The 17,971-nt window shown below is 37.8% G+C and overlaps 1 protein-coding gene across 1 annotated transcript; it reads left to right on the top strand.

The window, feature by feature from the left end:
* The first annotated feature begins 6,292 nt into the window (after positions 1-6,292).
* LOC308705485 (hydroperoxide isomerase ALOXE3) lies at positions 6,293-17,765 on the top strand. The gene is made up of 15 exons (XM_081390509.1): positions 6,293-6,352; positions 8,262-8,442; positions 9,106-9,319; positions 9,410-9,491; positions 10,749-10,838; positions 10,952-11,067; positions 11,906-12,078; positions 12,180-12,323; positions 12,421-12,624; positions 13,903-13,989; positions 14,101-14,270; positions 14,351-14,472; positions 15,744-15,844; positions 15,944-16,114; positions 16,221-17,765. The coding sequence occupies exons 2-15, from the start codon at positions 8,305-8,307 to the stop codon at positions 16,398-16,400; spliced, it is 1,992 nt and encodes a 663-aa protein (XP_081246635.1). The 5' UTR covers positions 6,293-6,352; positions 8,262-8,304; the 3' UTR covers positions 16,401-17,765.
* The last annotated feature ends 206 nt before the right edge of the window (positions 17,766-17,971 follow it).

Raw genomic sequence — 17,971 nt, 5'->3', positions numbered from 1 at the left:
CTTTATTATATTATTATATTTATACAATTATACCTTACTCAGCTGGCCATTAAGAGGACACTGGTCAAGTCACTGGAAAAGACGCCTAGGTATGACAGGGTCACAGAGCCTTTTCTTGAAAAGGAATGTAGGGCAGAATTTACTATTTTTATGATGTATAATGGGGAGAATAAATATTTGATACACTGCCGATTTTGCAGGTTTTCCCACTTACAAAGCATGTAGAAGTGTGTAATTTTTATCTGTACTCTTCAACAGTGAGTGACAGAATCTAAAACAAAAATCCAGAAAATCACATTGTATGATTTTTAATTAATTTACATTTTATTGCATGACATAAGTATTTGATACATCAGAAAAGCATAACTTAATATTTGGTACAGAAACCTTTGTTTGCAATTACAGAGATCATACGTTTCCTGTAGTTCTTGACCAGGTTTGCACACACCGCAGCAGGGATTTTGGCCCACTCCTCCATACAGACCTTCTCCAGATCTTTCAGGTTTCGGGGCTGTCGCTGGGCAATACAGACTTTCAGCTCCCTCCCAAGATTTTCTATTGGGTTTAGGTCTGGAGACTGGCTAGGCCACTCCAGGACCTTGAGATGCTTCCTACGGAGCCACTCCTTAGCTGGCTGTGTGATTCCTCTCAATACGGTGCAGTCGTCCTGTCCCCTTTGCAGAAAAGCATCCCCAAAGAATGATGTTTCCACCTCCATGCTTCACGGTTGGGATGGTGTTCTTGGGGTTGTACTCATCCTTCTTCTTCCTCCAAACACGACGAGTGGAGTTTAGACCAAAAAGCTCTGTTTTTGTCTCATCAGACCACATGACCTTCTCCCATTCCTCATCTGGATCATCCAGATGGTCATTGGCAAACTTCAGACGGGCCTGGAAATGCGCTGGCTTGAGCAGGGGGACCTTGTGTGCGCTGCATGATTTTAATCCATGACGGCGTAGTGTGTTACTAATGGTTTTCTTTTAGACTGTGGTCCCAGCTCTCATCAGGTCATTGACCAGGTCTTGCCGTGTAGTTCTGGGCTGATCCTTCACCTTCCTCATGATCATTGATGCCCCACGAGGTGAGATCTTGCATGGTGCCCCAGACCAAGGATATGATAAAAATTACAGACCTCTACATGCTTTGTAAGTAGGAAAACCTGCAAAATCGGCAGTGTATCAAATACTTGTTCTCCCCACTGTAGGCTGAAAATGAGCTTCCCCTCTTTGAAAGACCAGCAGCCACCACTGACATACACCAATTGTTAAACAGTTTTTCTGAATTGCTAAAACACTAAATCTAATTCTCTGAACCAAATTCTCAATAACCTAAACCAGTTTGTCGAATAAATCACTCTTTCTGTAAAACATTAAACACGTTCAGGCAGTTAGACACTGTTTGCAAATCTCATGCACTCTTTTTGCAAAATTCTAAAAACATTCTCACTCACTAAAACCCATTTTGCTCAGTGATGCATTTATGTTTCAAAACGCTCAGCGTGAGACTCATGCAATTGACACTTTTCACACGATCACGCCACACATCTATTTTCTCACGCAGAAATAAATCGAAGCAAAGAGGAAACTGACACCGACAGACAAGACAGAGCAGGTTCCATTGATATGCAACTAATTCTCAGCTCTCAAATTCTGTCAATTTTATTACGAAATTCAAACAATAAATAAGCCTACCGTTATGGCGGTTTTACAGTTTTTTTCAATTGCTTAAGCACAATTTTGAAAACAGGGCCCGGTTTTTCAAACCCCTTCACACAATTAGCACAACACTACACCAAAGTAGCACAACACCTCAGATCATTTTCAAAATGGAACACTTTTGTCAAAACTATACAATGTCTTATAAAACCTTATTTTGATTGTCATAACATAAACACAACCATCATATGGTCTAATTCTGTTTGAATCAATTAAACACTCCTGTGCTCAACCTAAAACACTTTTAGCATTTACACAGAGAGAGTGTAAACACCACATGACACCAATCTATTTATTTATTTTCATGTACTCAAGTCAGCCAATACTGAACATTTCAACAAAACATTCATAACAAAACATTTTCCAGTTTTCATACAGTATTACCGAACCGAACCCTTGTACTGTAAGCTTACAGTAATACTGTTACATAAAAATACAAATCCAGTTCAGTACCGAATAAAAATAAATAAAAAAACCTAAACATCTCTCCGCCTAGCTGGATCTGGCCACAGGGCCTTGTCAACATCACAGGCCATATTTTCATTTGCAAGGCAACGTGGGAAGAATCTTTTAGAGTGACGAATTCACCTGCCTCAGTATTAGTCTGTGGTTTATTACATGGTCCACAATTTTTTCCAAAAACGAAAACGAATTTCGTTACACGGATTTGGTTGTCTACCCTCTCCCTCTCCCTCTCCCTCTCCCTATCCCTCTCCCTCGTCCTCTCCCTCTCCCTCTCCCTCTCCCTCTCCCTCTCCCTCTCCCTCGTCCTCTCCCTCTCCCTCTCCCTCTTCCTCTTCCTCTTCCTCATCCTCTCCCTCTCCCTCTCCCTCTCCCTCTTCCTCTTCCTCTCCCTCTCCCTCTTACTCTTCCTCTCCCTCCTCCTCTTTCTCTCCCTCTTCCTTTTCCTTTTCCTCTTCCTCCACCTTGTTCTCTCCGGATTCCCCCTCTCATCCGCACTCTCCCTCTTCCTCTGACACTGTACATTTTTGTTGAAGACAGTGAACTTACCTGTTGCCTTTTCATAGTGCGTAAACCTGATTGGTGTGTGTACAATTAAGCACCAGTGTGTGTGCACTCCTGGTGGCTGTGCTTAACCAATTGGTTCATTGGTATGTTCATTTGAAAGCCTTTGCTTTGAAATTGCAAGGAAATTACATCATGATAAATTTCTGTGTCAAATGTATACAAGTGTGTTTAGTGTTTTGCAAATCACTGTGTGTAATGTTTTGCAAAAAGTGTGAAGCTGACCATGTGCTTACAATCGTGCAAATCTAGGCCTGTGTTTTGCTCCGTGAGTGTAAGGTTTTGCTAATTGTGGGAAAGTTTTAATTTTAGTTTGTAAGCAATTGAAAAAAACTGTAAATGTGACAGATCGCTGTAGTGCCTCAGTTCAAGCAGCACATGAACCGATCATCTCTCTTTACTACTAGTTAATAGTAAATAAACACAAATAAACAATATCGCCGGACCCGATTACGCCTTCTCACGCACCTCCTGCTGACCCGTGGAGACAGGTAGGTGTTGCATCGCACACTCAAGACTCCGCTTCGGGCCGCCCCGGGGCCTTCCGAGCCGGGTCCCTGTCCTCCACCTCGCTGCCCCACACCGGGTACATCTGTGGTACCCCTGGTTCCCTGGCACCCTTCAAGTGCTCCACAGCCAGTTGGGTGTTCGGGTCAACTGGGAAAAGAGTAAACTTGGCCACGGGCTGAGGATCTCTTTTTCCGGTGTGGAGATGGACTCGATCCAACACGTCTCTCAAGAGGAGTGTGTCCGGTCGGTGCTATACAGAAGTGAGAAAGGGTACCTCTGAAACTTTTCAGAGGCTCCTGGGGCATATGGTAGACGCAGCCGCAATAGAACGACTTCCTCCATATGAAGACTGCTTCAGCACTGGCTTCATGGCTGAGTCCCAAGGTGGCCGTGGCAGAGCGGCACGCTCTGTTTTACAATCACCCTGGCCTGCCGCCAAACCCTCAGCCTGTGATCAGACCTTTTGTTTCTCCAGGCCAGCCGCCCCTAGAACAAGTGTCCACCAACACCGGCTGAGGGGATACGTACAACGGGCATGCAGTAACGGGGGTCTGGGTGGGCCTCCGACTGCATTGGCATCAACTGCCTCGAGTTGCCAGCAGTACACCTTGCTTTGAGACGCCGCTAAATTCCGCTGCTCAGCAAGCATGTACTGGTCTGTACAGACAACATTGTGACCGTTGCACTACGCTTCCCTCGCATGTCGCAACTCGCCCACCACCTCCTCCTATGGAGTCAGAGGCTTCTGAGGTCGCTTCATTTTACTTAATTTTCCGGCCTGTTTTGGGACCACTTCGGGGCCACACAGTTACATCTGTTTGCCTCTCCGGACTCATCCCATTGCCAGTTGTTTACTCCCTGACCGAGCGGAGAACGCTCGGCACGGAGACACAGCCACACAGTTGGCCGCCTCAAAGGTGCGTTTCCCCAGTCAGCCTTCTTGCACAGCACTGTGCTAAGTCAGGGAGGAGAAGGAGCAGGTCTTGCTAGTTGCCCCTTATTGGCCCAACCGGACCTAGTTCCCTCGAACTTATGCTCCTCTCGACAGCCTCTCAGGGACAGGGCTCTCGACAGAGACATTCTCAGGGACAGGGCACCGTTGGCACCTGCGTCCAGACCTGTGGAAACTCCATGTCTCGTCCTGAAAGGACGGGATGCGGAGGTTCTAGGTGATCTACCACAAACAGGTCGTAGATACCATCACTTCTGCGAGAGCACCCTCTATGAGGCTTATTAACCTATTCAATGAATGGTGTTCTTCTCTTCCGAGAAGACCCCCCCGAAGGTGTTTGATCACTCCATGTTTCTTTCCTGCAAGATGGGTTGGAGCGAGGGCTGTCTCTCTCCACCCTCAAAGTGTATGTTGCTCTATTTGCGCCCATCATGATGCAGTGGATGGAAATCTGTGGGAAAGCACGACTTGATCGTCAGGTTCCTGAGGGGAGCGAGGAGACTGAATCCGCCTCACGCCCCCCTCTTACTCTCTTGGGACTTATCTCTAGTGCTCCCGCACTGCAGGCAGCTGAGTTAAAAGCCCTGTCTTTAAAAACAGTTCTCCTTCTTGCTTGGCCTCTATCAAAAGTGTAGGGGACTTGCACGCATTTTCGGTCGACGAATCTTGCCTAGAATTCGGGCCAGCAAGCTCTCACGTTATCCTGAGACCCCGGCCTGGATATGTGCCCAAGGTTCCTACCTCTCACCTTAAAAGGGACCAGGTGGTGAACCTGCAAGCGCTGCTCTGGAGGAGGCAGACCCAGCCCTGGCTTTTCTCTGTTCCGTCCACTACTGCGGTTAACAGACAGAACGCAAAGCCTCAGGACCTCAGTCCAGCTCTTTGTCTGTTACGGAGACCAGCAGAAGGGAAAGGCTGTCTCCAAGCAGAGGTTGGCCCACTGAGAAAAAACAAAAAGATAGTGGATGCCTTCGTCTTGGTGTATCAATCCCAAGACGCACCATGCTCCCCTGGGTTGTGAGCCCACTCCTCTAAAATGAGAGTGTAGCTTCTCTCTGGGCGTTGGCACACGGTGCCTCGCTGACATTTGTGTGTAGAGTTTTGACAGTTCAACAAATCTGACTTATGAGTCAAAACAGTGGAATAATGTATATAGTTTAGGGAAATGAGTGTGCTTTTAGATAAATATCATTATGGTTTTGAAATTTTAGTTCAAAAGCCTGGTTATAGTGTTTAAGCAACCAAGAAAAACTGTAATAATAATTGTTGTCAGGATTGGATCTGGTTTTTCCCTTTGCCTGCAAAGATGATATTGTCTGTGATGTGGACAAAGTCCTCAGGTTGGACCTGACATGAAGCTGAAGCAGAATGAATCTCTCACTGACCTTGAACTCAGTTGCACAACTCTTCTGAGTGACTGTAACATGCTTTTCATTTAGTTTTTTTTACTGTAACCTTTTTGGCTTTTGCAGTTGGGTCACTGTATTTTCACAGTATGCAATTGCTGAATATACAGACATTCAATACTATACAATATTCAGTACAATACTATACTTGCAGTGCATGTACAATTTTTTCACCTTGCGTAAATTGTCATTACTATACTTTTTTACGTAATTGCTAAATATGTTTACTTTGTTACAATATACTTTTTTCTGTAACTGTGTGCTTTGGATTCTGTGTTCTCCATTCTTCTCTGTAGTGTCTAATGAATGATCTAGTGTTTAGTATTGACTCGCTGTTTGTATGATCTGAAAGCATTGTTTGATTTTGAGAACAGATAAAATAGTTTTGAGGCAACCTTTTTATTTTGCCAGAAGAGTCAGAGGTTCTCTGAATGTGGTTTGAAAATTTTGTTTTGAGAAAGTGAGTGATGGTTTCAAGAAATGTATTTAGCACTTCAGAAAAACTGAAAGTAAAGCCAGCAAGTAAATGCAGACTGCACAACAAGGCACAACGTTTCACGTACCACTTAGGAACTCACAACAAGTCACAACTCATCAGAATTCAGAAACCATAAACGCCAGAGACACCCGGAAGAGCGCGCGCCAAGCCTCCTCACGCATGTGATTGGCTGAGGTGTGATAATGTGATAAACTGAGTTCCATCAGTGCGCTCGGCTCAGATCTTCAGCTACAGTATTGGCACGGTAAGTTCATGCAATTTTACTTGTGCATTTATTGTCTTTCGTGTTGTTTTTGTACTGATCGTGTCATGTGACCGCGTTTAAAGCATAGTTTGAAAAATATTGCACCGATGAGAAGAATACCCTTAAACGTTGTAATAATTGAATAAAATCTAATGTAGCTTTAGAGTTCATTAAGTAGCCTAGGCTACGTTATATCAAATAATGTTTAAACTTTTTAAAAGAGTAAAAACGTGTTAATTATATCGTTTTGACGTGTCTTTAGTTTTTAGATGGAATAGCCCATATTTGTTTATTTTGGCATATAGTAGGCTACATTTACAATTCAAATTCGGAATGTCGTTTTTGTCACATCTAAGGTTATATGCAAATATTTGCAAATAACGACCATAATAATGTTACCATCTTCTAAATATCACGATGATATTACAGTTTTTCTGAAATGCCTAAAACACTAAAACCCATTCTCTGAACCAAATTCTCAATAGCCTAAACCAATTGGTCGAATACTCTTTCTGTAAAACATTAAACAAGTTCAGGTAGTTAAAACCCTGTTTTGCATATCGCACTCTTTTTTCAAAACTCTAAACACATTTCCACTCACTAAAACATATTTCGCACTGTGATGCACTTATGTTTCAAAATGCTAAACACAGGCAGGCAAAAGTTAAACAACTGCAACACAGTTGTCATCGTTTACACACAACGAGTCAAAATTGTTCACACTTATTTCTAATGTTGTGATCATACCAACTGTACATAATACAAGTCAGTTCAGAGTCCCAAAATTGACTCAAAATGTTGATACCAATAATGAATGGTAACAATAAAAGAGGGAGAGAAGGAAGAGTATGTGTAAAAGAGGTGGTGAACAAGGAAGAAGAGGATGAGGAAGAGCAGGTGTGGATATTGTTGTCAAGGCTGGATCTGGCTTTAGGGTTTTCCCCTTTGCCTGCAGAGATGATATTGTCTGTGATGTGGACAAAGTCCTCAGGCCGGATCCAACAGGAAGACATGATGCTGAAGCAGAATGAATCTCTCACTGACCTTGATTCTGCAGTTGCACAAGTCTACTGAGTGACTGTAACATGCTTTTCATTTAGAGTATTTTACTGTAACCTTTTTGGCTTTTGCAGTTGGGTCACTGTATTTTCACAGTATGCTAGTGCAAGTATACAGACATTCAATATACAATATTCAGTCCAATACTATACTTGCAGTGCATACAGTTTACAATTTATTCACATTTCTACTGTAAGTTGTCATTACTATACTTTTTTACATAATTGAAAAATTTGTTTACTTTGTTACAATATAACTTTTTCTGTAACTGTGTGTTTGGATTCTGTGTTCTCCATTTTTTTATTTTTTGAAAGTGAGTGATGGTTTCAAGAAATGTGTTTTAGCCATTCAGAAAAACTGTAAAAAGAAAGGAGTAAACATATGAAAGCATAGGACTCTCTGAACTACAAATAGTTAAAATATTTTAAACTTATGTGTGAAAGGGTTAATATATACTACTCAGTGAGATTTTTGGGATTCATACACCTGCGTAAATGATTATGCCCTTTTTGCCTGCTGTAAATGTAAATGTAAAATATTAAATATCAGATCTCTTGTATCAAACTCGCTGCTAGTTGGAAATTAATCTTTCTTATCATTGGATAACATTTGAATATTCTTTATACATCCAAAAGTAATTTTCCTATTTTTTTCCATTCACCCCACTGCTTCTGCTTCCAATTTGTTTGTGTTTCCTTCTTCATTTGCACATTATTTTGCTATTTTCCTTTCTAATATTTATTTTAAATTAGTCCATGCATTCATTCCAGCAGTCTTGAACTCTTGTGAGTGTGTGTGTGTACTGTAAATGTCTGGCTGTTTTCGACTCACACATGATTTCCATTCATAGGCCGCACCTTTTAATCCTTGGGAACTAGCCTATATGCTGAGAAATGGATGGCTTTCATGTGACCATTCGAACCTCAGCATCTTCTCTCTCAGGAACGTATGGCAGCGTTTGGATCTCGTTGGTTGGTACTCTGTGCGAGAGCCCTCCGGTAAAAGTGGACCAGCGTCTCTTGCCAGACTCAGTAAGACATTCACCTTTTTTGAGAAGACATCACATGGCTCTGAACACAGATGAAATTAAGGAAGTTAACGGAACAGGTTTAACAGTTTGCAAATACAATGAAACCATAAGAACATAAGCCCATACAGTTTCAGAAATTAACTTTTTTATTAAGGGACAGTATTTGGCTTTTACTTTCATGGAGGTATATACTTTTTGAACCACGTTAACATTGTGCCTATTTATGTCAAAAACTAAAAGTCTCATTCATTTCAAATACATATGTAGTTGTAATGCACAAGATATTATGACACAATAAACATGAAATAATTATGTTAGAGAATTATGTTAATTCTCTAATAAACTTGCCATTACAAATATTATTGGCTCTTTGACAAATTGCTTTTGTTCTTCTTTTGTAAGCCGGTTTGGATAAAAGCAACTGCTAAATGCATAAATGTAAATAATCTAAAAAATATAGTATCTAACAGCTCCAGTTCACTCCAGTACCTGCTAAGGCACTTTAACCCACACTAAACCCAACTAGATATGCCTAGCATGTAATATATCAAATGATTGTTACAGTAACAGAGTCATTCACTATGGCAGCAGTCTTTAATACTGTGATCCCATAGTAAATTAATCTAGCACGAATTCAGATGTGCTGTTTTTCTTTTCGAGACAGGCTTGTACAGTTGTCATCAAGCCTAAAGAGGAAGTTGGTGTAGTGGTTCTGTTGAGACTCCATCTTGAGGCTCAGCCTGGCTTTCCGGACCTGGACTGGCACTGTCGGGATGTGCAGGTGAGACGGAGTTCTGAGGATCCTGAGATGGAGGTTTTTCCTTGCCATAAATGGATCCGGACAGCAGATGGTTGCATTGAGCTTCGGAACGAGAAAGGTGGGCTGTGTCTGTTTATTTTCTTTCTTTCTTAAATTATTTTCTTTACTTTATATCAAATTCTCTCAATCTTTCCCAAAATTCCTTTAGCCTGTCTGAAAAAGGAGGAAACATTAGCAATCCTAATCGATCACAGGGAGAGGGATCTCCAACATAAACAACAGTTTATCAGGTAAAATATGTTTTACTAATCAATTTGAGCTGCACGATTCTGGATAAATTGAGAATCACGTTTTTTTGTTTCAAATTAAGATCACGATTCTGAGAAATTAATTGCTGCAGTCTATTTAAAATGTTTATTTAATATGAATAAATTATTTTAAAAAATCGAGTTGAGTGAATGATTCAATGACTCACTCATAAAAACTTTGCTTGTTTCATTACTGGATGAATCAGGATGAATCTGAAATCGCCCCCTATACCCCAAATAGAGCATTATTTGAAGGGACAGCCATTTTTAGTGGTGTCCGAAACCGTAGTGGATGTTAATTTAGTGCATTCAGTGTATTGAGTGTTATTCAATCCCACATCGCACTGCAATAACCAGTGAACAACCGGTGTACGCTCAACGGCTCTCCGAATTCGCTCACTCCTTTTCATTCACTTTTTCAAGTGAACAGTATCAGTGGACTAACGTAGGGAATAGTGAATGAGGGTTTAGGGGTGATTTCGGATTCAGCCTCTTGACCGAATGATCTCACGAATCTCTTGACCAAATGATTCAATGGCAAATGCATTATCGCCACCTACTGGTGTAACAATGTAATCGATACAATTATTATTTGAAGCACCATGTTACTTTCAGAAGGTGATATGCTCAATTATGATAGCTTCCATAGACATTGTTTATATCCGAACTGTATTGAAGAGTTCAGATGCAAAAGCCTCTAAGTGCCATCTGAAATTTTCTTCTAGAATTATCATTTTTATAAAGCTTGTATATTTAAGTTAAGTAATTTCACTTAAATGATAATTAATAGGTAATTTGCATTGCCATTTAAGTGAAATTATTGAACTTTAAATATACAAGCTTGATAAAAATAATAATTCTAGAAGAAAATTTCAGATGGCACTTAGAGGCTTTTGCATCTGAACTCTTCATTTATATGTATATTTTTGTTGTAGTTGATAATTTGAATATTTGCAACACTGAAATAAGAATACTGTGTGGTTAAAAAGACTGTTTGTGAACCTGTTTGATACCTATACATGATAACTGCTCTCTCTGGGTCAGCAGCAGTGCAAATTTGAATGTTCTGGTGTGATTTTATCAAAGGTTTAACAGACAAAAGCAAATAGCTGTCATTTATCATGTGAACGTGTGGGTGTTTGAATCTAGATTCACAATCTTTTAACGAATAATCGTGCAGCTACACTTGTCCTTCCATCTTTTTTATTAGTTTAAAAATAAGTTGTTTTTTATCTATAGGTGGGGCACATTTGTTGAAGGTGGTCCTCACTGTGTAAACATGTCCAGTGTGGCAGCTCTAGGACTCAATTTGAGTTACATCCGTCAACGGTATGGTTTCACTATATTAAAGATTCAATTCAAACTAGTTTGATATTAATTCAGTCTTATGTCACCTGAACTGAAATTCACAGTATGATATTTTCACTTTGTTTGTCTGTCAGCCCAGTTAACAATGTGCACTACATGAAGGGTTTTATTGAAAGAAGAACATCTTGGAGCAGCCTACAGGAACTTGAGACATTCTTCCTTTTCAATGGAAGAGAGAACACCGTTGCCAGTATGCCAAACAAATAAATTGCATTTTACTAATTACAGTAATAAAACTATATATATACATATACAGTATATATATATATATATATATATGAAGAGTTCAGATGCAAAAGCCTCTAAGTGCCATCTGAAATTTTCTTCTAGAATGATCATTTTTATCAAGCTTGTATATTTAAGTTCAGTAATTTCACTTAAATTGCAATTAATAGGTAATTTGCATTGCCATTTAAGTGAAATTATTTAACTTAAATATACAAGCTTGATAAAAATGATCATTCTATAAGAATATTCCAGATGGCACTTAGAGGCTTTTGCATCTGAACTCTTCATATATATATATATATATATATATATATATATATATATATATATATATATATATATATATATATATATATATATATATATATATACTGTATGTATATATATATATATATATATATATATATATATATATATATATATATGAAGAGTTCAGATGCAAAAGCCTCTAAGTGCCATCTGAAATTTTCTTCTAGAATTATTATTTTTATCAAGCTTGTATATTTAAAGTTCAATAATTTCACTTAAATGGCAATGCAAATTACCTATTAATTATCATTTAAGTGAAATTACTTAACTTAAATATACAAGCTTTATAAAAATGATAATTCTAGAAGAAAATTTCAGATGGCACTTAGAGGCTTTTGCATCTGAACTCTTCATATATATGTATATATATATATATATATATATATATATATATATATATATATATATATACTGTATATATATATATATATATATATATATATATATGTATATATATATATATGATTTTTTGCTGTGCATTTTTCTTGTAGGATATGTTCAGGATCACTGGCACGAGGATGCATTCTTTGGATATCAGTGCCTAAATGGCTGCAATCCTTTGTATATCAGACAGATCCATAACCTACCACCTAACCTGTCTGTCACTTCAGAGATGGTCAGACCTTTTCTACCAGAGGACTCATCATTGGAGCAGGAGATGGAGGTGTGTTTATGTGCAAGTGTGACTTTTAGGGCATTTGTATTCATCACTTTGTAATATAATTGTTTGTATAATACATTGTTTATAACTTATATTTTCCACAGAGAGGACATGTGTATCTTCTGGATTATGAAGTGCTTGATCAGCTGCCTGCTAATATTATCAATGAGAAACAGACATACTTGTCTGCTCCCTTATGTTTGCTGCATTACAACAGACATGGAGAACTAAAGCCCATTGCCATACAAGTATGGTTTTATAACGACTTGTTATTGTAATAGTCAGCAATCTGTGATTAGTTACACAAAATGAAAGCTGAAATCTTAAACTATACTTATATTTCAGCTTCAACAGGTTCCTGGTCCACAGAATCCTGTTTTCTTGCCCTCTGATGCTGCACCGGATTGGTCGTTAGCAAAGATGTGGGTCCGTAATTCAGATTTTCTGGTCCATCAACTACTTTCCCATTTCTTGCGCACTCATCTTTTAGGAGAGGTGTGCTGTACCGCTACGCTCAGACAGCTGCCGGAGATTCATCCTCTACACCAGGTAGAAACAGACAATGCTCAGCCCAAAAATACAGAACAAATGAATTCATCTTCTCTGCAGAACAGTTATTTACAGAAGCCCTGAAGGCAAAGGTGAAATAATTTCATGTTTATTTTTTATGCTGTGTGAAAAATGTGTTTCAATTACTCTACACACATATCTGCCACATAAGAAGGAAATGCATTGGTAAATTGTAGTCATGACATAAAAGTCATAATTGCATAAAAAGTCAAAATTATGAGATGAAAGCCATAATTTAACAAAAAAAGTCTTATTTTGAAAATTTTTATAGTTATATGGAAGCCCATTTCCTCCATATACTCAACAAATATCATGCTTTGGTAAATTATAATTATGACATACTAAATCAAAATTATTCATATAAAGTCATGACACGAAAAGTATACATTGACTTTTTAATGTAATGATTATGATATTTTATATCATGATTTCGACTTTTTAGAGACCTACCAATTTAGACTTTGTCTCATAATTGTGCTTTAGAAATTTGTATTTCATAATTATGACTTACTATGTCATAATATTGACATAGTATCTCCACAGTTTTATTCAATAGCTAATTTTTATGTTGGATCAACTCAATTAATAAAAAAGAAAATTAAATGTTGAGTTAATACAACTTGCAATTACTTGGTAGATTCTATTCTGTTCAATATTTGTTAAGTAAAGTATGATGAGTGAACTATATTTAAGTATAACAAAGGTTTTCTTGTTCATTTTTAATAAAATTTATCCAAGTTGGATTTACTTAAGAATTGTGGCAAAAATGGCTCATGAATATTTTAATTAAATTCAACACAGAATTTTTTTCATTATGGTTATTCAAAGCATGTTTTTTAATTTTCTTATATGGGCTTCCGTATAATGACTTTTTGCCGTCATTTCAACTTATGTCATAATTTTTACTTTGTATCTCTTAATTAATTATCTCTTAATTGTGACTTTTTATGTCATAATTATGATTTACCAAATCATATTTCTTTCTTATGTGGTAGAAATGGTCTTCCATAAAAAACCCAAAACAATCAGAAAAAGAATTTACTTTTCTTCTCTTTACAGACATGTACGATATAGACAGTTCATTAGGCACTGAAATAAAATTCATTTCACCCATTTTGTTTTAGCCTGCCGTTCCGGGCTTTTGTGGTTAATTGATCATTTTGATGCTTTAAAGAGTTGGGCCTCACCATGAATGGACTTAAGAGTGAAAGTTTGATTTCTATTACTAAACCTATAAATTGTGCCTTTGTTTTTCAGCTCCTGATGCCTCATATCCGCAGCACACTTCAGATTAACATTCAGGCTAGAGCCACTCTTCTGGCCACAAAAGGTGTTTTTGACAAGGTTGGTGTGTTTATTATCTACTGTATACTCTGTGAAGGGAGTGACAGAGATAATCTATTTTAACTCCTGATTTAGTTTAATTTATACAGTTCATGTTTCTGTTCTCTATAGTCAATAGCGTGTGGCCTGGAGGCAATTCCGCTGCTGATGGCTCGAGCAACACAACGCCTCACCTACAGCTCAATGTGTGTGCCAGATGACGTAAAAGGGAGAGGACTGGATGCACTACCTATCTGCTATTACGCTCAAGATGCTCTCAGGGTCTGGGACGCTCTACACAGGTACATCATCAGCATCCAGCGTTTTCTGAATCTGTGTCTTTAGGTTTGAAGTAAGCACATGATTTGAATTTCCCATTCAGATTTGTTGCAGGCTGGATTCGTTTGTATTACTCTAATGATGAGGACGTCCAGCATGACTGTGAACTACAAAACTGGATTAGAGAGATCTTCACAGAGGGATTCCTTGGCCTCACTCACATAGGTTTGTAGGGGAATGACAGATAGGCCCTGTTTACACCTGGTATTAAGATGCGTTTTGGTCGATCGGATCACAAGTGTACGACCATAAATACAGGTGTAAACAGGGTCTAAACCATTTTGAGCTTGTCCACTTTGGACCACTTCCAGAGGTAGTTGAAAACGCATTTGACCGGATTGTTTTTGTAGTGTAAATGTGTTCGAACTGCCACAGAGGACGCTTGCTGACCTAATGCGTAAACAGGGGGAAGTGCACTAGCCAGACGGGATTTAAACTTTGTCAGCTGGAGACCTGAGTTTGGTTTGATAACAAAAAACGTACCTAGCACAATGTTCTCCCGCCATTCCTTTTTTCTAACACGCACTCCTCCGGTCGCATTCAGATGTGAATTGGGCAAGCTTATTTTGTCCATTAGATCGAAAAATATGAAAAAACACATACATAGACCCTCCCTTCAAAGAAATCAGGACAGAAGTAGTTGAAAAAGAACAAAAGAGACGGATTAAAACACCAGGTGTAAACGGGTATGTGTCTCCCTTGTTTACATGTGAACCGATCAACCAAAACGCATCTTAATACCAGATGTAAACAGGGCCTTAGACCACATAAAGAGACCAATATGCTCAGTGAAGACCAGGAGTCAAAGTTGAAGTCCACCAAGTTGACAGAGAGTTTACTGAAGACAGAGTTCTCCACACTTTTTTATAGGCCATAGAAAATGAGTAAGAGGACCCAGCCTCGAATTAACTTAAAGTCATATAGATAATCAGTTGATGTAATTTCTCATTTTTTTCCTTGTAAATGTCTCTGAAAACATCAAATAATTTGACCTTTTTATGAAAAAGCTAGATTAGTTCAGATAAGATGTCATGTGGTGCAACTCCGCAAAAACAATATTTTTTATAAATTAATAATGATATATGAAAAAAATAAATGTATAGCTTGAAAAATATATTTACATTTTTTAATAATAATAATTAAGATATGTAAACACATGTGTTCAATGTTTAAGGAAAATATTTTATTATATTTTACTTGATGGTTACATCACATCAGTCATTACATTTTATTACATTTATAAATGTTCAAAGCCATATGAAACCAACATGAATTCAAAGATTAGGCTTCTAAGAACCTGAAACACATTTTAAAAGATTCTTTATCATGAACACTTTCACACGTCACTTTTACTATCCATCTACTCCATATGTTCTTCATCATAGTGATGTAAAATGCATAAAATGATCCTTGCTTTGCCTTCATATCATCTCTAGGAGTTCCACAGTCATTTCAGACCGCATCTGAAATGTGCAAGTTTGTAACCATGGTGATCTTCTCCTGCTCAGCTCTTCATGCAGCTGTGAACTTCTCTCAGGTATGTTCAGTTATTAATAAATGGACAGATGTTCTCCGAAACACCATATTATGTCATCTTAGCTAATGCAAATTTACTAAATTCATTCTTCACATTTAGTTGGATTTTAACCTTTGGATACCGAACAGTCCAGCGGCCATGTCGCGCCCCCCTTCTCAGACCAAAAACTCAGTGTCTCAGGAAGATCTTTTCTCCTTCCTTCCGGAGATGAACTCCTCTTGCCACGTCCTTAGTGTCCTATCTCTACTGTCTCAGCCTGCCATTGACTTTGTGAGTGTTAACACTGGCCTCCAGAGTATCGCTGCATGAACTTTATACTGTATATTTACTGTAGGATGCAGATGTGTTATTCATCTAACCATTACTTCCTCTATAGGTACCATTGTGCCATTATAATGAGTGGTACTTCCGCAGTGGTGCAACCGTCAAACTTGTGGAGGAAGTCCAGAGAGAGCTGAAGATGATAGCAGAAGACATTGCAGACAGAAACAGCCGGCTGGTGTTGCCCTATCCTTACCTGTCTCCAGACTACATTGAGAACAGTGTGACTATTTGAGTTCACTGTCCAGCTGAAAATTGTGTCTGCATTGTATGGCCTGGTTTCACAGACAGGGTTTAGATTAAGCCAGGATTAAGCCTTAGTTTAATTAGGACTTTTAAGTGGGTTTTATAAATGTGCCTTAGAAAAAAAAACACTACTGGTGTGCATCTTGAGACAAAACAATGACTGTGGACATTTTAAATTATGTTAGTGCAAGTTTCTTTCAGATAAAACAGCTCAAATATGTATTTTAGTCTGGGACTGGCTTGAGCCTTGTCTGTGAAACCGGGGGTATATGTATGCAACTAAGTCAGTTAGAAGTTTTGTCTTAATTTCAGCTATACTTACATTTACAGCTTTAAAAGTTTGATGTTTGATATTTTGGGCTTGCTTTCAACAGTACGCTACTGTTGATTAAGAATCAACTATGCTATTACATGTTCCAATGAAGAATATATGCATCATTCATTTTTCAAAGAAAACACAAATAAAAAGTAAGGTCATGTCAAAAGAAGGTTTTAGTCTGTTTGTCATTGAATAACCTAAAAGTAATCAGTTTACCTTAAAAACCTGCTATAACAAAAAAATGTGCAGCTATCACTCCCGGCATTAATGGAAATACAAAGTTCTGTCATTAAACTAGATGGCACAGGCTGATACGTCCTTAACTCAATCTGCTTGCAGTCACATCGACTGCATCCGAGATGACATACTTCCCTACTAGTAGGCACAAAACAATATGTGACAAAAGAAGTTTGTCCGAATTCACAGTATACACAGTATAAGAGTAGGCAAAAACTACCCGGATGACCTACTTCTTCTGGCGAGATTCTAAAGTGTGAATATGATGGACACTTTACTATCCCATAGTTACACTTTATTGTAAGGTCAGGTGTCATTGTTACAGTGTTATTATATATTTAAGTACTGAGTAATAATAATTAACTACATGTTCTTACTATAGGGTTAGGGTAGGATTAGGATTTAGTTAGGGTTAGTTGCATGTAATTATGCATAATTTGCTGTTATTGCTATAGTAAGTAAATGCAACATGTAACAAGGACACTAAAATGAATTTTCCAATTTTTGTATTTTTCATAACAATTATATTTCATTTCATCATTTTTAAAGCATTTAATCATATTTTCACATTGTTCCTTAATTTGACAAATTTACAAAATTGTTGGAAATCATGCACATAAAAAAGGGTATTCTGTTCACAGGTAGGATTTACCTTGATTTTTTTGTTTTGCTTGTTTTCTTGACACATTGTCTGTCTTGTATTTAATCTCAAACATGTTCTTTACTGAATAGGCTAGTACTTTTAAGATTAAACGCCTGGGGATGAGACCAAATAAAATCTATGCATAAATTGCATTTAAAAATTAAAAAAAAAAAAAAAAAAAAAGTTATGTTGTTGTTGTTTTTTTGGTTTTTAAATATACCGGTATGCCCTCAAAAAAAAAAAAAAAAAAAAAAAAAATATATATATATATATATATATATATATATATATATATATATATATATATATATATATATATATATATATATATATATATATATACAAATCTGTTCATTTTAAT

Source organism: Scardinius erythrophthalmus (assembly GCF_964197995.2).
Source record: "Scardinius erythrophthalmus genome assembly, chromosome: 17".
NCBI classification, from domain to species: Eukaryota; Metazoa; Chordata; class Actinopteri; order Cypriniformes; family Leuciscidae; genus Scardinius; species Scardinius erythrophthalmus.
This window is presented reverse-complemented; position numbering and strand designations above follow the sequence as displayed.